The following is a 19,303-nucleotide window of genomic DNA, read 5'->3' on the forward strand; positions in this document are numbered from 1 at the left end:
CTGTGAGATTTATGGCGTGTTGAAACCTGAGCGACCGGCGAAAGCCTGAACAGCTACATGACATTTTGCCAGAGTGGGAATTCACCTGCACGGTGTGCGTCTGTGAGTGAGTGTGAGTGTGAGTGCGTGTGTGTGTGTGTGTGTGTGTGTGTGCTCTAGCGTCCAGCCGTCTAACAATAGCCTGATCAACCATAGGGCGCCGCAGTCACATGAGTAATAAGGGTTGGACTATGTATCCTTGATGCTCAACCTGTTTGTCAATCTCAAGGACCAAGAGTCTGTTGCTCGTGTCTGAGCTCCCTCTGTCTGGGTCACAGGTAAGGACGCACATATTTTTTTAAAAAACAAACAAAATGAATGAAAGTTTATTCTTGTTTAGCGTAGAACTGAATCATGCTGAAAAATGTTTCTTGATTTCTGCTTAAGTTATTATCTGAAAGTTCTCTGCAGACCTGCTACAGTGTTCTTTATTTTTTAAATGGATTTATCATTATTACTATTATTATTTTTAATCAGATTTGACTGAATTGCTACTATATCTGCAATAATGTATGTATATAATCTGCATATTTATACTTTCAGTCACCTGCAATAAAGTTTCCCCTCACAAAGCCATTCAATATTTGATGAGTAATAACATTACATAGAAAATAACCACATTTTTAATTATTCTTTGATTTTAGTGCTTCACTGCATCTTGAAATTAAATATTATACCTCATATTTCATATCTATATCTATCTCTCTATATATACATATATATACCTTACAGCTGTAAGAAATAACAATAATTACCGTGCAGGTGTTGGCGCACTTCTAATGCCAAATATTAGTTTATTTTAATTCACGTAATCTGACCTGCAGCTCCACCACCTGTAAAATGCACAATCAAACATTGTTTTTTCCAGCTAGTATTAGTAATATGACACTTTGAGGGAGGACCTTTCATCACAATGACCCACTTTGGTTTTTGATCATGAAGTGCATTTGGCCCCTGATAAATGTCTTGAGTGCAGATCATATTATGTGGCCGCTGCCGCTCCAATAAAAGTTCAGAATAGCTTTCGCACAACCGGCGACCAGACATCTGGTCCGACGGTGACGCTCATTGTGCGCGGCGTGAACTGTTGTCGCTCTCTGCCATGCTATTGAATGATCAGAAATATTTTCCAGTGTAAATATAGTCTAATAGGGATCCATTTTGCAGGGCTCGTCCTCAACAAAATGTCTGACACGGAAGAAGTCATGGAGGAGCAGTACGTGATCCCTTTTCTTCATATTATCAGTGCAACACTTGTCCCTTAATGTTCCCATTTCACCTACTGAGCATTTATTTAGTTGTGTATGATGTTTTTTTAACATGTTCTATATTTTTTTTTTCCTTTGGTACTGCTGCTCTTCTAAAGGGAGGGAGAAGGTAAGAACGTTGCATCCGCTGGTGTATTTCTATGCACCTAATTAAAATATGTAATACATATACATATTTTAATGATTATGTACGTTCATGGCCGTAAGCACATGAAGAGTCAACAGGTTTTCACAGCCCTTTCCCTCAGCCTAATAACCTCCCGTCTAAATACTTCCTTTACTTGCTAACTTATTCATAACGATGACTCTCTTTATCTTATCCCAGATGAATCAAAGCCCAAGCCTAAGTAAGTGTCTTAGATCCTCTCTCGTTCAGCTGTGTAAACACCACTCAGGACAGACTTATGCGACCACAAACTCTTCATATCTGCAGGTTTATGACGAATATCGCGGCCCCAAAGATCCCCGATGGTGAAAAAGTGGACTTTGACGTGAGTCTGCCTCATGAAACGTCTCCCTCTGGATCTGATTAGACAAGCTGTATATTTCTAATAATGCGTTTTTGCTTTTCCTGACGGCAGGACATCCACAGGAAGCGTCAGGAGAAGGATCTGGCTGAGCTGCAGTCTCTGATCGAGGCCCACTTCATCCAGAGGAAGAAAGAGGAAGAGGAGCTCATTGCTCTTGTTAACAGAATTGTCAGTGCACCAGAGGAACCATTGTGTCTCCGTATGGTCGGAATTCACCGTAACAGCATGAATGTTTGATTCTGGGTTTTCAGGAGAAGCGTCGCGCCGAGAGAGCCGAACAGCAAAGAGTCAGGGCAGAGAGGGAGAAGGAGAGGCAGGCCAGGCTGGCGGTACGGCCTCCGGTTACATTATTAACTTATTTAGTCGTTATCATATCATCAGGACGAGAGGAGACAGTATTTTCTCCCCTAAGTGATTCACCATGTGCTGCCCACAGGAAGAGAAGGAGCGTAAGGAGATGGAGGAGCAGCGCAAGAAGCACGATGATGACGCCAAGAAGAAGAAGGCGCTCTCAAACATGACCCAGCAGTACAGTGCCGGACAGAAGGTCAATCAACTTCTTGTGTCTTATTGTATTTAAAATATAATGACCAAACACATCAAGAATACTTCAGGCAGAAACGTTCCCACTTGTATCAATAAATTTGGTTTCTAGAGATAAAAATTACACACACAGGTGTCACAGGTTCAAAATAATGACAAATAATGAGAACACAAGTACAAATAATACAGCAATTCCATACAGTGTATAATACATCAGCCACGTACTGTATTATGCATTTGACTCTGTGCATTTTGCTTCCCTTCATTGGTCCTGTAAAGGACAACCAACGTCATTCAAAAAAACGTGTGCTAACATTTTCTTTTGCATGTGACAAATGCAGGGTGAGGCCAAAAGAGGAGGCAAGAAGCAAACTGAGAGGGAGAAGAAGAAGAAGATCCTGGCTGAACGCAGGAAGCCTCTCAATGTTGATCACATGGCTGAAGATAAACTCAAGTATGACGCAGCATGACACAGTATGACACATGGATCCCACGTGAATGGGACTTTCAATAATGCATCTTCGATACACGTTTGTGTTTAGGGAGAAGGCCAACGAGCTGTGGCAGTGGCTGATGGGGCTGGAGGCTGAGAAGTTTGATCTCGGGGAGAAACTCAAAAGACAGAAATATGACGTAAGTGATGATGCACGGGAGGAACTCACCTTTGTAAATTCAATGCTCTTCAAAGTGCTTAGAGAGACTTTTGTGTCCTTGCAGATTAACCAGCTTCTTGCACGGGTCCAGGACCACCAGAGGTAAGTGCACGTCTCGCTGACTTGGACTGAACCATCTCTGTTTAGATTACTTTCGATTATCTTCATTCATCAACATATCCACTGAAATAAAAGCCACCGCCGTGCCTTTTTATACATCAACATATTCTCATTGACAAAGTCAAGAAATGGATGAGTGGATAAAGAGAGTACAATGATTTATTTGAGTATATTCTCTTTAATTCTAAAATGCTAATGTAAATTAGCCACGACTCTCGGTTCAATTATTCTCTTGCTCCTCCTCTGTCGTTCTGTCGTTTTTGTAAATTTGCAGTGAAAGTCTGCACCAAAAAACATAATGTCAATACAACATTAACACAAGATTGATTTAAAGACTCTATTAATACTCATGGCTTAGCTAAGATCAGAAACAAGATTTTATTAGGAACACAAACTATGTATCTTATACTTTTTTTTGTTTGAGAAACCTTATTTTCTTTCAAAGTCTGGAAATTACAGTCAGCACATTCTTTACTCAGATCACTTTTTTGTTCCCTTAACGAATCAGTGTGTAGGATTAAGTGCGATCTCTATATAACAGAATACAATAATTATGTTTTTATTAGTGTATAATTGCTTGCCACCACAAATTATTTATTGTTGTCTCGTTACACTGAGTCCTTTATATCCATCATGAGAGCAGGGCGTCTTCCACAGAGTTGTGCTGCCATGTATCTACATCTACAGCGGTGCTGCACAGATAAGCAAATCAGATGGCCCTTTACATTTTTTAGTCAGCCACTGTATGTCCTCGAACATGGAGGTGTATTTAGTCAGCTGCAATCTAAATCTTCACCACTAGATGCCACTATATCCTACACACTGGTCCTTTAACATGTCTGGACATTATTGATTTGATTAAATGTACTTTTTAAAAGTTTTTTTTACAATCATGTGTGCTCCACTCAGTCATTGATGAATTATTAAGCGCCGTGACTGAACGACTGCTTTACCTTCACCCTTTAGCGCCAAAGGTCGCGGCAAGGGCAAGATGGGCGGCCGGCTGAGGTAAAGCAGCTGTGAGACAGAGCGGAGGCAGAGCGGAGGCAGACCGCGGCAGAAGAGACTGGCCCCAGTGTCCACCATGCATGTGTTCATTGTTCTGTTGTGTTGGGTTACGTGTCAATTATCATGATATCAAAACAATAAATAAGTCATCACACTCACTCTGATGCCTTTCTGCAAACTATACAGATTGTCTGTTTCTGTAAATCTGTCCAATATACATTATCCATAAGAACATTTTTCATACAAAACCTCAAGTTGAACAGAAACAAATGTTTGGCGTCTATAGAAAAATAATATTATTATTATTATTATCATGGGGAAACAATAATGTGTGAAAATGTTTCTTTATCACAAGAGAAGTTGAGTGCATTTCTTTGGAAAATCTGCAGCAGACATTTTATTATGGCCACAACTAATAAAGAGAGCGTCTACATGTGGTAATAACGGGGTCGTCATATCTAGCTTTAATTCAAAATCTAATAAGAGAAGACATTCCTCAGCAAGGCTCCACGTAGTGGTGATGAATGACATTATCCGTATATTTACTGTTTCAGTTACATTAAGAAAAATATAATAATCTATAATGTGTGATGCTGACAGACTCAAATGTTCTGCCCTTAATCCAAGTCCTTACTGTACATTAAAACTATGTTTCGATATACACATATCCACACCAGTGCATTTTCAGGAGGTTCTCTACAGCCTGAGCAGCTGCAGGAGTCGGCTTGGGGTTCTTGGGGTTCTTGGGGAATGAGGGATGGTTGAAGAGGGATGACAAGAGTTTGCTGGAGAGAGGCTGACCTCACCACATGTGGGTTTCCCTGATTTCTGCTATCACCTGGCTCGCTTTCTGCAGCGCCTAGAAGACAGGAACGACAAGAGAATTTAACATTTTATGCCCTAAACACACTGTTACTGTCACACCGGATCTATTTTAACTAGAACCTCCAAGATCTCATAATTAAAAATATGTTCAAGTCTGCTTTAGTAGGGAAACTTTGTCCCAGAAAAAAAAATGTCTTTGTGTTGCCTATTTTTGCTGCATTAGTGACACGAAGAGTGAATTTTGTAGTACGCAGAAAACTGATTTGACCAAGTGAAGCTTGATAGTAGCTTAAAAACTGCATGAGAATAAACATAATTTTTCACAGAAACATAAACCCTAACGCTCAATGTCAACTTTACTGTAATATAAAAATTCTAATTTTTAATTGGATTTACTTTGTGATGCTTGAAGAAACACCTTTTCCACAAATTCAGCCTTTTCTGCACAGTGTGACAGAATGAAAACATGTTTGCCTGTATTATAATGAGAATCACATAATGAGTGTCACCTTGAGCATGTCAGCAGCCTCGTTGCGTCTCTGAGCCATGTCCTCGGACTCCGTCAGCAGGTCGTTCAGCAGGGCCGTCTTGTACAGCTGTCCCACCAGCTCACTCTGCAGACTGTCCTTCACGTGGTTCACCAGGAAGTGCATCACAGCCTTCGGTACACTGAGCCCAAAAAAACAATATATTAATAGGGGCGGTGAGTCACATGAGAGGGGGTCAGTGACGTCAGTGATTCAATGTCAAAAATGACCAAAGCTGATTACATATGTACCTGTCTTGGATGTTCTTTCGAACTATTAGGAAGTACGACTTGATGAGTCTCTCGATGACCTCACAGTCCCTCTGCTCCCGAGCTGACAACTTCCTGGACACAGGAACTGGCTGCAAATGAAAAGGATAAAACCATATATAAATAGGGTTAAACATAAAGATAAAACTACCACCGAGTGCAATGACGCTGTTTACTGTTTGCTAAAAAGACCTTTCTCACACTTCAGGGTGTCAGTACCTACGACAACAGCAGGAGAAGAAGTGAGATGAACCCAGCTACAACTCTGCTACAAGGCAAACTACTACATTTCTGATCCCAGGTAAATCTACAGTGACAGAGCACCCACCACATCTAGCAGGTTGACGGCGTGGCCCCTATGGGGGCTGGCGAGGACGGGGGTCTGGGACGTGCCCCTGTCACCACCAGCAGCACCAGCATCCTCCTTCCTCAACATGCCCCTCCAGTTTCCCATCCCACTTTCGTTCTGCTCACTGGCAGAAGCGCTCTGAGAGCCACTGGCTGCTGCCTGCAGAACGAAAAAAAAGCGAGAGATGATGAGGATGATGATGATGATTATGTGGTGATAAACGATCAAAAACCTGCAGAGGCTTGGAAAATGGTCTCGAGTGTAGAAAGTAGAGGAAATAAGTGAAATCAATACAGTTAATAATAAAAAACACACAGCACCGATTCATAAGAAAGGTTAAGATGTGTTTCAGTAGTAGCATGCTGTGTGACCTCTTTGACTTTACAGCAAAGAAGTTTCAGTCTAGCATCCACTCCTCTGACTGAGCACTGAACAACATGACAACATAACAACAGAGATATCATCAAGTAAAATGCTGGATAGAATCCTGGATGTGACTGCTAAATGCAATGGATTTATCAGATCGACCAGAAACAAAGATCCTCATCAGTCCTCTTCATCACAGTCACTACTGCTGTTGCTAGTACAAGTTCAGTCACAACAAGATTGTATCCATCGTGTCTATTATAGCAAGGGAAGTCAAGTTTCTTAAATGAAGCACTCATGCCAGTTGAGTCTGGAGTTGTGTTTCTTCAAGCATCATGCAGAAATAAAGGGTTTACATGTGGAGGGACGGTCAAAGAGCAGATCAGAGTTAGGACATGTTAAAAACTGCCCACTTGCTCAAAGCAAGTACACTCGAATGCTAAAAAAAAAAGAAAAAAGAAGAGGTGTTTGGAAGTGGGCAGACAGACACACCTTGGAGGCCTCGCCCTCAAGGGCAAGAGGGTCGGTGGGGGAGAGAGTCTGCCCACCTGGGCCTTTAAAAGACTAAAGAACGACACGAGGAAAAGAAGAGTGGACAGAAATGGACAGGAGCTAAAAGCAGAGGTGTTCATGAGCCTTACATTCAGTAATGTGCAGAGAATAGTTGTGATAGATTTAAATATAGAAGAAGTCTAAAGCTGGCCGGCTCTACAATGACAGCAGAAAGTCTGTTAAAGCATGTCACTAGTGGACTGGACTACCTTGTCCCTGGGCACGGCGGACGGCAGGTCTCTCATTCTATTTCGTCTCTGTTCCTACAAACACAAACAATCGACAAATTGGTTAAAGTCAAAGGGAGAAAGAGGAGCAGAGAAAATCCTTACAGAAACAGCATAATTAGTTATTTTATTAAGCCATGTGATTACGATAAATATTTTATGAGGCCTACACAATATTAGGACAGTGATCATAATGTTACGCCTGATCGGTGTATGTCCACAGTTAAAAAGCCTGAAGTGAGAGTAGAAGGTGATCTCTTACTTCCAGGTTATTGTTCATGACGCCACAGGCATCAGCAAAGTCTGGGTGTTTGGTGTTGATGTAGGAGAGCTCAATGGCAACGAGGTTATGAACCTGAAAGAAATTCAGAGAATGGAGGGATCAGATTAGCACGTAGCCTCAGAAATGTTAAATGGATTTCAGTGTGTTCTGATCCGGACCATTTCATTCGTGACAGGGAGTCTCTTCCTGAGAAGAGAGGTGACCACTTCTACGATGGCATCATGGAGCTTCGGAAATCTCAGCAGCTCCTGCAGAGACGAACAATCACCACGATTAGAAGTTGACAATGCAGCCTTGTGTTTTTACATCATGTGCATTAGTCATCATGCACTGTATGTGTATTGACCTGGGACCGCAGCAGCTCGTCATTGCTAATGCTTGTGTAAATACATTCATTTACACAGAATATGTCGACCTCTTGGTGAGAAGGTAAGGGTTTTATTAAGAACGTCTGTGGGTGGTGCACACCTGAAACTCACATGACTGAGGCCTGCTGACCAACCAATACTCACCCGGTGCCCATTTTTGTCCCAGTGGTACTTTAATGCCCCATTAATTAAGTGAAACTTTTAGGAGACAGATGAAGACTGAGCTGTAAGTGGCTGATATAGATATAGAGTACACATCACATGTTTGGAAAAGGGTTTTCCAGGTTTACATAGATGGCTTCCTTTAACCCTCAAACCTTCTGTCTCCTCTGACTAAAATATAAATGGTTTTGTCCTCAAACGAGTGTCCCTTGTCCTTCAGGAGTAGGAGAAGTGCCGAGTCCTGATCTGAGGAGCTGTCTCTCCAGTGTTAAACCTTTAGTCTGGGGTTTCTGGCCAGTAATAGGCTGTGAGAGAACCCCAGGTTGATCTGAACACCGTATTCTATCTGTAGGTTTGTACTGGGTTATTAATAGACACTAGGGTTAGGGTTAGGGTTAGGGCACCACCCACAGATGCCCCTGATAAAAAAGTACCTATCAGTCATTTAGAACTGAAGACCTTGTCATGTTCAAGGCAAATTGATGCATTAATGTAAAATGAAGTTTGAAATTGGATAACTGAGAATCATCACAGACAATATCATTAAAGCTTAAATTACATTAAAATTTGAAATGGGTTCATCATTCATAGATATTATGATTATGTCTGAATAAGAAGTTTAATAGGAGCAGTGGTGTTTTATTATTAAGTCATTAATCAAAGAATGAATTCACTTCCGGAAAACAGCCGACAGATGAATTGACGACTCATAAAAGTAATCGATCGAACAAATAATTAAACCCTAATCTGAGGCTGTTCCTCACTTGTGTGCTGTAGTTGCTGCAGTGTTGGATGATCCTTTGCATCTCCTCGTGAACCAGCTCCACACAGCGCAGGCTGGGCTCCTCCAGACGTTTGATCTGTCGCTTCACCAGCAACTCAAACGAAATCTCAGGCACGAACAAAGCAGGCCTCGGGCCCTGTGAAAGGCAGACGAAACGCAAGCCTTTAAAATGCAGCCTTCAGGCCGGTGATTAAAACAGGAAGTGGTAGAGGAAACCCACTGTTGCATTTCTGATCGCTGTGAGCACATCGATGGTTGTCAGGCCACCCAGAGGGTCGACTGATTCTAACGTACGACCGAACGTCTCATGAAATATATAACAGATTCTTGCTCCACCGCACCTGAAACACAGAGGAGACCACTTTTAGGTCATTCGGCAGAGAATGGTGCTAGCGCCCCTCAGTGGCGTTCAGAGGTACATGCGGCTCTGAGCGTTGTGTAACTCACAGTTCAGCTGTCTCTATGTACTTGGCCGTGCCCTCTATGGTGTGGCAGTACTCTGCGGCAAACTTGGTGATGAGCTGCAGCAACGTGGAGCTCTTGTCGTCGACAGGCTCGCCGTAACTGTTCAGCAAAGACTGGTACTGCGCCGCCAGCACATTGATCCTCGTCTTCAGCTCGGGGAGGCAGTCTCTGATGTGGTGCATGAGTAACCTGCAAGAACATTCAAGACAGCCATTTTCATTTAACAACAAAGAGGACGATTTAGAAGCAATTGGCAGGTTCGCATGACAGAAAGGGAGTAAACCTGAAGTAGACATAGCCAGTAGGTAAATGGCATCAAACCTGTTCAGGGTCCTCGCCAGATATTTGGTTCCATTTCTGTTTGCGAGGGAGGGATACTTCTTTTGTAGGAAGGCGTACTCATCACGAATAGAATCTGCCACTGCTTTCTTCTGATTGATGTCCAGCTGACTCCTGAGAGAATACACAAAAATTCATGAGGAACTGTCCGTCTAGAAGGTTTAGTTTAGATTCGACAGGATTATTTGAGCATCATATCAATCACACAAGTACCTGTTAACTACTCCAATAATACCCAGTTTGACAGGAATGACCCTGCCCATCAGGACATCCATGGCATCTGTACCAGCATCCATCAGATCCAGCTTGGTCACCACGGCCAATGTCCTCCTGCCTAAACAGAGACACACACATAGACGGTTATAAAATAAAAAAAAAAAAGAAAGGAAAAAAGCACAAAGAGCACAGCACTGAAACAAATGCATATGCTGATTAAGCGTTAGAAGTTAAAAAACAGAACTGTAGAATGAACAAATTAAGCGTCACTCATCTTGGTCATGGAAATTCTATGCAAATTAATAGCACGAGTTTCTCCTCAGGCAAGTTTCTGATGGGTTACCCACAGAGTTCCCTATTTAAACCTCAAACTTCCCACCGGCCTCTTAGAACTGTGGTGAAATGTCTTCTCAGAACTCAACAGGTCAGTTGCTTTTTTTAAACGCTTTTTAGATACACAAAAAAAAAAGAGGCATTTTACCATCAGGATCGACCTCCCGGGCCACCTTCAGCGCCTCTGAGGTTGCCATGTCTGTGTTGGCAGCAGTCACAGCCAGGATGATGGAGTTTGGGTTGGAGATGTACTTTAGAATCAGTTCTTTGATCTGGATCTCTATGTCTTTGGGCTGGTCTCCCACCGGTACCTGTTTTTATCAAATACACCACAACCATGAATAATAATAATAAAGGACAACATAAAGTTGTTGCTATGGACACAAGACCCTTCAGTTATAACATTACCTGTATTTATTGTCAATTATAGAACATATTTTCAGGCTTTTCCAAGCTGTCTATAAAAATAAACCCGAGCATTATGATTAATAAATAAATGTAACCTGGACCCAGATAAGTGGATGGATAGATTAACCATTAAAGAAATAGAAATGACTTTTCAAGTTTCAGTTGTGCTGCAAGTCATAAAAACGATCTGCAGGATGATTTATAGATTATTTATACACAGTAGGTTTAAATGTGAGAAAGCAAATGGAATCATACCTTTGTAATGCCAGGAAGGTCGACTAATGTGAGATTAACAACATGCGGTGAGAAGATTTTCAGGTGAATGGGTTCATCACTAATGCCCTAGAAAACAAATAATAATAACAATAAAAAAACTTTCTGTGGTGATGGTGTTGACATGTTTAGATTAAACGGCTCCTCTAGCGTTTCTTGTTTAAAGAGTGTGATCCGATCACCTTGTTGTTGCCAGAGATTCTTTCTGTTTCGGTTTCGATTTCTCCTCTGATCTCCTCAAAGTCTGTGTAGATCTGAAAAGGAAAGTTCAACCACGAATGGTGAGGATGCGAATGATGAGGAACATCAACACAACGCTTTGACATTCAGAAAAGTAAGGGACACAAGAGGAAGAATTTACAAACACAGCCTGTTTAGTGTCATGAGGCTGTCAGGAGGACGTCATAATGGTGTCTTTGTTCAAGAGAAATAGTTTAAAACATATACCTTCCAGCCATAGAATTCTTTGTAGCAGCTATGTGGGCGTGTCCCTGATCTTATTACAGGTTGCACATGTTCCATTTGAGAAAACTCCTGTACTGTAGCCAACCTATATTAACTAACAAATCAATACAGCCTAATTTTATGAAATATCCTGATTATTTAATAGACTGTACAGGAATGATGGACAAAGCCAATCACAGTTTTGCTGCGACCAAACAGTGAAGAGGACCTTACCTTGTTTTTGGTGTGTAGGAATTTGCCCCATTCCTCTCCTTCGATGCCTGGGGAAATACAAAGTTGAGGGCAGATGTTTCACTTAGTGATTATGCGACAGATGTGGCCTTTAGATCAGTGTTACTAATATTAAAATCCCCATGTGGAATGTCTCAAGGGACGATCATTGTTTTTTTTGGCAAAGACGGGATGGAAGAGTTCATCAACCAATAAGTAAATAAGTAAAGCAAAAAAAAGCGGATCCGGTGAAAGCATTCATTTTAGCTGCAGTAATCAATATCACAACAACTAACTTCAAAAGGATGGATTCTGTTAGTCATCAGAGGAAGCTGAAATGTGAGGCCCTTGTTCATGTAGGTGTTTCTTTGTTTTATGTAAAACCAAGCACCAATTTGACAGGAACATGCCTCTCTTTTTCTAACTTCAGCTGACGGAGACCAGCCTACATGGGGGAAAGCGCGGGAGCTGAATAAAAGTCATGTGATTTGGCAGCTCCGGACAAGCAACACAAACACATGGCGAGATGGGGAAGAATGGGCGAGGGAGACTGGCAGGAGGCGGGGTGGGGGGGGGCGTTATGTAATATACAAATACAAAAAGACAAAGAAAAGGAGACCTCTGCAGAGTCGTCCATTTTTCTTGGATTCTGTGGTTAAAGAGAGGTGACAGGAGACAAAAGGGTTAGCCTGGCTATCTGCAGCCCCTGCATGAAACTCTGCAGCAATGCAGAGTCACTCTGAGGTCATTTCCAGAGGACAGCATCAGATACATGCAGGATCTTGGCAAAGGATCGCGGAGAACTGGGCGAGATCAGCTTTGATATTAAGCTGAAATAATATCCCTTCAACAATACAATGGCATGACACAGTTATGACTTAGGAATACTGTAAAAGCAGGGAAAGTCTCAAGATACTGGAATTAAAATATATATTTTTTATATTCAAGTAATGTACTTGAACATGAAACATGCTACACAACTAAGCTAAATCTAAATAATTTTTCTAGTCTGAAACTGGTGAGGATGTTTCCTAACAATTCTGTGAAGTGCTACATTTCCTCATAGGGTTTCATCAGTTCCATTGTCAGTGAAAGAGAATGTATAAATCTATAGAAGCTGTTTGTGCGAAAAATACTTGTTAAAGTATACGTTTGTATTCCATCCCCAACATCAATATCAGTAAAAGCCTGGTATTGGTCAGGCTATAACGCATATATGCTTTGTTGTGTTTATATGTACTCACTATTAAACATGTGAATATCTAACTTCATGACAATCAAACCAGGCTACAGACACGGGGGCAGAAGAGACAGTGATGTTACCATTTTCTTCACTGGTTTTCCTGCGATCCTCCGGGTCGATGTGGACTAGCTGCAGGATGAGAGGACGTCTTGTGACGACGCCAGTTCCACGTGGCAGGAGGTCCCGGCCAACCAGGCTCTCCAATACAGAACTCTTCCCACTGCTCTGTACAACAAAAAAAAAAACAACAAAGACATCAACAAGAGGCAAAGGATGAAGCGTGAATGAATCATACACTTACCAGAAAAACCTGTCCTCTCAATAAGCAGATATGAACGTAACGCGCCGTACATTGAGGCGGACATGGCAATTTATTCCAAACTTCACGCTCAAACCAAAGTAACTCAAGAAAACACCCGCAAATAGACAAAGCACAAGCAAATTAAGAAAACGTCTATCGGTTTGACCATAAAGCAATAAAAAATCTCACAACAACAACAAATACAACACCAACTAGTGGTGACAAACCATTAGAGATGTTTTTTTAATTTGTCAGTGCTTTGTCCATTTGAATGCATTCTGAGGCTGTAGTGTGCTGAGCTCTCTCGGCCACTGTAATACTCACCGAACAAACCGTTTCAGAGACTGTACCTCATTTAAACAAAGAAACCAGAAACTGTATTTAGCTCCTCCACCATAGATTTCGCTTCTGAAAAAAGTTAACGTCACGCAGGTTTCACTTTAGAATTGCCTACAAACTCTCTGAGTTCGCAGTGCTTACAGGTAGAACACAAACCCTCTGTGACCATGCCTACAAAGCTCATTCACACAGTTGGCAAGTACCATGGGAAGTTTGAGGAATAGCTAATGGGATCTGCTGAACTGAAATACCTGATTTAGCTTACCTGGCTAACAGACTCCTCTTTAATGGGTAGGTACTTATTTCCTTAGAGGGAGATAAGGGCTAAAAAGATTAATCGATAGCAGTAATCCTGTTGTTGTCGTCTGGAATGTGATTGTTATGGGGCAAAGATAACCAGCGAATGACATTTAATAGCTCGCCCAGGGCATAGCTGATCTTAAATGGAGATCTAGGCAGAGAGCTGGCACACATAACAAATGAAGCATTTGAATGAGACATCCTTTTACTTTCCCCGTCTTACTCTAACAGCCGGGGACGCCTGCCAAAACGACGGAGACGGTCACATCCTATTAGCAGACCAGTGAAAGCAAACGTGTTGCACAAAACCAGCCATGCTAAACCAATTAAGGTAGAGTGTGTAGACCAGGTGGGCTGGGGGGGGGGGGGGACTGTAACAGAGCAAGGCTGGTGGCTCAACGTTATTATCATAAATACATTTTTACTGTATGTTCATTGCACAGTGTTAAAGTGCACTAGGGCATATTTGCAACAGCCCATTCACTCCTTTTATAGTGACTAGACTATGTATCTGCAATAACACAACTGAAAGTGGATGGTTTATTGTCCTATTCAAACGAATAACACGGATTCTTCTCTCTTCTGCGTGTGCTATTTAAGACACAACATACCAAATCAATTTTTCCCACACACTGTGCATGCAGATACAATCAAGTCAAAGAAAATAGTGCTTAATTTTATTTTTAGCTTCGTGACCAGAAGGCTAAAGCACCCTGGTAAACTCTCAACTGTCTAACAAAACACGAGTCTAAAGCTAACTGGGTTGCTATGGCAGTTAACCAAAAGGACTAAACCTACGCGTAAGGTCAGTTCGGGCTGAGCTGCGTGAAAATGAAAGTAACACCGTGGTGAAGACGAGATAAAAAGCCAAAACAATAAGTTGTCGCAGGCTAACTAACTCGGTAGCATTTCAGCAAACTGACGTTCACCTCACCTGAGTTCCCACCACAACTATCTGCGGCAGCTGAATTATATCCGCGCCGACTGTGTTAAATACGTCTTGCAGCTTGTTTATGACAGGTATGAGGGCCTCCATTAGCTCCGATGCTGATCCCGACCCGTCAAATAGGCAACTTTCTGGACCGCACGCACGGGTACAAAGTCATTCAATGTCTCTCGGCTAAAGCTACTGGAGTGTCTCTGGATGCGCAGTTGTGTGCGGATCCACACGGTTACGCCATCGGCTATGGGAGTTGGAGTTCGGAGGAGTTCCGCTCTATGGAGCTTTATTCGGGCTTTGAATTTCACAGAACTACATTTCCTGTGTGTGACGTCACCAGCTGCGCCGCACCAATAAAAAGACAGATTATTGTTTTTTTTCCCCCTACGCAACAGTAACTAACGTGAATACCAAAATATTTATGTGAAACACGTTACGTAAGTATGTGAACATGGACATGAAATGTATCAACTAATTTTTTCTATCGGTCGTTTTACCAGTTTTTAAGAGTGTTTCTTTTGTCTGCAACTAAGCTGCTGTGAACAAGTCATGTCCCTTGTACATCATTAAAGTCTATAAGTAAGTAAGTCTAAATCTTAAGTCTAAGTGTAACATAACCAGAATTGTGTTTTAGGCTAAACAAGACACTATTATGCTACATTTTTTTTTCTATTCTTAAATGTCATGCATCCAGTTTAGTTATAACCAAATTGTGAATGAACACAACCTATTTGACAACATACACATGCTATGTCTATTTTATTTACAAAAAAAAGTGCTATTTACAACATCAATGTTTGACATAGGTATTGCACAGAACAGTGTCAAATGTAATTAGTTTACAGGAACTGGGTCACAGACGACATGGCAGGAACAGTGGTTTATGCTCAAACTGATCTGTTAGTTTCATCAACTAATCAGCACTGCTGAATAACCGCCACCTGATTCAGCACCGATGCTTTAGTACAGCACTTCTTACAGATTGTACTACTGCAATTTTCCCACACTTCCCTCATTTAAAAAATGAATAACTAGTAAAGTGAACTTGAAATCTCCAGTACACGTTGTAGTTCCCTGTCCCATATGAGCTACACAAATAACAGAACTGCCACACACAAATAGGACCTGGACTCAATTAAAGAACAATTAAATGATTGAATGATGCAAAAAAGCGATGAAAAAGCATGTAAATATCTTTTAGGTCAAATCAAAAGAAGGGAATTGCTAGAGCAGAGAGTAAAGAATATTTGATCAATCTCCGACTCTGACAAAGTAAAAAATATGTAGTTAGTCATTCCTGTAAAGTTGTGCATTGTACTATGTTGAACAAAATTAACAGCTCCAAAACACTGGACCGGATATATCTTTGTGAAACCTCCAGTGCATTTTGTCAGTTGTTGAGGCTGCATCCGACAATTGTTGATTACATTAGAGGGAGCAGTGTTTGATGCCTTTCCATTGTATTGTGTAGGTTTTTAGTATTTGATGTATTTCATAATTTTCCAATGCAACAAAGTGAACTCCTCAACAAATTCAAAGACCACACAACATTAAGGGCTTCAAAACTGTTTGTGTTCTGTTCAGCACTGTAAATCTAGGCTACTACCACTAATATCTGAGTCACCGAGGTCCCTCTATTAATTACACTTCTTTTATATTTAACATACATTTGCATTTCTTTACATCTGCAGTTCAGGTGTTTTAACCACAGATGCTACAATACTTGTAAGTGTAAGTGTTTAAAAATGCTTTAAGTAGAGTAGACTATATGATGATGAAGACAGGAGTACAAATGCAAAAGCACAAGTGAACAAGCCAACACGTGGGGGGTGGGGGGGTCACAGGTTCTTGTGGACAATGCCGCCCATTTGACATCCATAAGCAAAAGTCCAGAGGCCGCTATTGTTTCTGCCTATAGCTGTAACTTACAATAGCAGCACCTATAGAAACACACTTAAAACTGTACAAAAAGCAGTGTGGTAGAAGGACGAGTGGTGATCTAACACATGTATCGCTGTGTAATTGTTTTTTTTGTTAATAACAGCAACATTAATAATGTTTTCAAATTCTATTACAGGAAGGTGCTTGAAAAAATACTGACAAAATACTCTCAAAAAGCTTACTTCAATAATAAGGCAAAACAAAAGAGCTAGTACATTCATTTAGTTTATGAGCACACACAGGAAATAGCTTGAAATATACTTAGCTTATCTGAACTTAAGAAGAAGCTTAATAAACTGTCAGTGCTTGTCGTTCTGTGTTAGCTCTCAAGCCCACTGTTCAAATTTCACACAATTTAAGCCAACTGGCTTGCTGCGACTTAAATGGTACAACAGTATCTTTTAAGGCAAATTTGAAGTCACAAATCCTTTAAGTTGCAGTGCAGTCTGTGTATGTAGTCACCATATTTCCCCTGCGCTGTGTTACCGTCCTGCAGTGTTGTTTAGATGCACCATGAAACTTGTTGTCAGTCTGTTTGGCGTGTTTGTCAAAAGTGAACATCCTCTCGATGTCATCAAGCATTTCATCAAAGACGCCTGATCCGAAACCACCTTGAAAATGTCTCTTGTGTCTGCTGTGGGATTCCTTGTGGAACCTGGAGTGTTCATCGAAGTGCCTTCGGTGGCGGGCATGCCTGTTCTGGCTGTAGATGTCAAAGTCTTTAAATATGTCGTCAAAGTTGAAGCTGAAAGGTTGGTGGGTACCCTGTCTATGTCTGCCATCCCCACTGTAGTAGGCTGAAGTGTCACCAAACTGATCATATTCTCTTCTTCTGTTCTCATCAGATAAAGTTTCATAAGCTGTAGATGACAAGGCAAAGACATGAATCAGACGGTGCTGGGCCATTACCTAGAAGCTACATAAAGTGAAGAAGCTGTCCAAATAATATCCATCTCATTATTGTTTGTCAGGTAAAAAGGCTTCTTTAAAAAATTCACGTTGTTAGACAACTATAAATCCACCCAAACTATCCCAGAAAGAACAAATAACATGTACCTTCAGCGATTTCCCTGAATCTGACTTCAGCATCTGGACTCTTGTTCTTGTCTGGGTGATATTTCATTGCAAGCTTGTGGAAAGCCTTTTTGATCTGGCGCTCAGTGGCAGCTTTGGGTACTCCCAGTATATCATAGTAGTCCTTCTTGGCAAGTATCAGCTCTGTAATCATGAGGATGCACACTGCAAACGTTACCATGGACTGTGCTGTTGCCATGGCTCCAGGGTCCCCTGTATCCAAGACAGAAAATCATAAATTTGGTAAAGACTGTACAATGAATGAGTTATCTGTTATATGGCAATAGGTGAATGTAACATTAAATATCATCACAGGTCGAGAATAATCCCAATGAACAAGGGATGTTTAAATCAAGTAAGAAACAGGAATACATTGTTTTAGCGTACTTGGATAACATAGCCATAGATTTTAGATAACTAAATATTACAATTCGGAAACTACGTTTGATTGGTTTAGCCTACATTTCGGAAGGTTAATGCTGATAAAGTACAACGTTGTAGACGACAGGTATCATCATCTAGGTAATATCGTCCAAGTATCATCGCTGTGAGTCGCACATCATCCTCTGACAACATTAGCTAACGGTAGCTAACACAAGCTTCTGCCTCCCTCGTTTAGACTCGTATCACTTACCCTTTGGGGGGGAGAATTGGTATTGCCGTTGCACACAAATTGCCTATTATCTATTTAACCAAGGCCAAACATGATAACGTTAACTATTAACTATTACTATCGGTGGGTAGCAGTCTGAATTAAAATCCATAAATTCCATCTCTTCTTCGCTGGTTTTGGTGTAGCCACATGCACTTCTTCTTCTTTAAAATATATTTGGCAGCTTACAGACGACGAACTGGTGCGTTACTGCCACCGCCTGGTTGCTGCAATACTCATAGCACTAGTTTCTTGAGGAGACATTCACTAATTAATTCTTTAATAGAGCCCTGAGATAGACTGACGACCCTTTCAGATTGTACCCCGCCTCTTACCCGATGACAGCTGGGATAGGCTCCAGCAACCCCCGCGACCCTAGTGAGGTTAAGTGGTAGTAGAAGATGAGATGAGATCAGATGAGATTCTTCAACAGAGGTTGTTGTTACATGTCACAGCATCTACGAAGTGTCAATATCATAATATCAAAGGTAAAAGGATTGTAGTTGATTACAGTCAATCTTCCTACTTCTCCCCAGTGGAGCTGGAAATATTAAAGACGGCATGCAGAAAACGAACACGTTACTATGAAGCAAGAATGTAGAAGACAGTACAGTGATAAAAGAAAAAAACACATAGGTGTATTTTGTACATACATTTTATAATATTAAAATATAATTCTGAAACAATATAACATAAGTGGTGGTAAAGATACTTATAAACATACACATCATAACAACATTGTTTACACATGTACAGGAAAAGAGCGAGAGACAAAAAAGAAATGTTTCATCTTGAGCAGTCCACTCATTCAGCATTCATATTCTGTGTGTGTGTTTGAGCACACAGGTGCAATCCAACAGTCACAAAACGGACTTGGCAGCAGCTAAAGAGAAAATACAAAAATATAGTAATGAGGGAAATCCCCCTAAAC

General features: G+C 41.1%; 3 protein-coding genes across 6 annotated transcripts; 1 reads left to right on the forward strand and 2 right to left on the reverse strand.

The window, feature by feature from the left end:
• The first annotated feature begins 214 nt into the window (after positions 1 to 214).
• tnnt2d (troponin T2d, cardiac) lies at positions 215 to 4,342 on the forward strand. The gene is made up of 12 exons (XM_047595477.1): positions 215 to 317; positions 1,207 to 1,255; positions 1,406 to 1,416; positions 1,633 to 1,654; positions 1,741 to 1,798; positions 1,889 to 2,005; positions 2,089 to 2,166; positions 2,274 to 2,384; positions 2,722 to 2,834; positions 2,923 to 3,013; positions 3,098 to 3,135; positions 4,120 to 4,342. Exons 2-12 carry the CDS (start codon positions 1,224 to 1,226, stop codon positions 4,163 to 4,165), a joined length of 717 nt encoding a protein of 238 aa, XP_047451433.1. The 5' UTR covers positions 215 to 317; positions 1,207 to 1,223; the 3' UTR covers positions 4,166 to 4,342.
• A 188-nt stretch (positions 4,343 to 4,530) lies between these two features.
• Positions 4,531 to 14,907, reverse strand: dnm1l (dynamin 1-like). 4 transcript variants are annotated; one of them, XM_047595473.1, is made up of 20 exons: positions 14,700 to 14,907; positions 12,906 to 13,050; positions 12,202 to 12,231; positions 11,586 to 11,632; positions 11,090 to 11,161; positions 10,890 to 10,976; positions 10,375 to 10,537; positions 9,891 to 10,011; positions 9,660 to 9,791; positions 9,321 to 9,527; positions 9,094 to 9,214; positions 8,854 to 9,009; positions 7,718 to 7,807; positions 7,539 to 7,631; positions 7,259 to 7,312; positions 6,990 to 7,061; positions 6,111 to 6,290; positions 5,765 to 5,874; positions 5,496 to 5,655; positions 4,531 to 5,020 (listed from the first exon to the last, which is right to left on the reverse strand). In XM_047595473.1, the coding sequence occupies exons 1-20, from the start codon at positions 14,799 to 14,801 to the stop codon at positions 4,964 to 4,966; spliced, it is 2,199 nt and encodes a 732-aa protein (XP_047451429.1). In that variant the 5' UTR covers positions 14,802 to 14,907; the 3' UTR covers positions 4,531 to 4,963. The 4 variants fall into 4 exon arrangements, with proteins under 4 accessions (XP_047451429.1, XP_047451430.1, XP_047451431.1 ...); XM_047595474.1 differs by lacking the exon at positions 12,202 to 12,231; XM_047595475.1 differs by lacking the exon at positions 6,990 to 7,061.
• A 540-nt stretch (positions 14,908 to 15,447) lies between these two features.
• On the reverse strand, positions 15,448 to 18,634 carry dnajb9a (DnaJ heat shock protein family (Hsp40) member B9a). Its single transcript, XM_047597576.1, has 3 exons — positions 18,355 to 18,634; positions 17,703 to 17,933; positions 15,448 to 17,506 (listed from the first exon to the last, which is right to left on the reverse strand). The coding sequence occupies exons 2-3, from the start codon at positions 17,917 to 17,919 to the stop codon at positions 17,076 to 17,078; spliced, it is 648 nt and encodes a 215-aa protein (XP_047453532.1). The 5' UTR covers positions 17,920 to 17,933; positions 18,355 to 18,634; the 3' UTR covers positions 15,448 to 17,075.
• Between the last annotated feature and the right edge of the window lie 669 nt (positions 18,635 to 19,303).

This window comes from Mugil cephalus, chromosome 10 (assembly GCF_022458985.1).
Source record: "Mugil cephalus isolate CIBA_MC_2020 chromosome 10, CIBA_Mcephalus_1.1, whole genome shotgun sequence".
In the NCBI taxonomy this organism is placed as follows: Eukaryota; Metazoa; Chordata; class Actinopteri; order Mugiliformes; family Mugilidae; genus Mugil; species Mugil cephalus.

Bases quoted from the DNA above. Each gene is read 5' to 3' on its own strand.
- tnnt2d (XM_047595477.1), top strand. From the start codon at position 1,224: ATGTCTGACACGGAAGAAGTCATGGAGGAGCA. The intron at 1,799-1,888 runs GTGAGTCTGCCT...TCCTGACGGCAG, and splicing joins GTGAAAAAGTGGACTTTGAC to GACATCCACAGGAAGCGTCA. The intron at 2,835-2,922 runs GTATGACGCAGC...GTTTGTGTTTAG, and splicing joins ATGGCTGAAGATAAACTCAA to GGAGAAGGCCAACGAGCTGT.
- dnm1l (XM_047595473.1), bottom strand. From the start codon at position 14,801: ATGGAGGCCCTCATACCTGTCATAAACAAGCTGCAAGACGTATTTAAC. The intron at 7,808-8,853 runs GTGAGGAACAGC...TCGTCTCTGCAG, and splicing joins GCAGCAACTACAGCACACAA to GAGCTGCTGAGATTTCCGAA. The intron at 6,291-6,989 runs GTGTGTCTGTCT...TTCGTTCTGCAG, and splicing joins TTGAGGGCGAGGCCTCCAAG to GCAGCAGCCAGTGGCTCTCA.
- dnajb9a (XM_047597576.1), bottom strand. From the start codon at position 17,919: ATGGCAACAGCACAGTCCATGGTAACGTTTGCAGTGTGCATCCTCATG. The intron at 17,507-17,702 runs GTACATGTTATT...TGTCATCTACAG, and splicing joins ATTCAGGGAAATCGCTGAAG to CTTATGAAACTTTATCTGAT.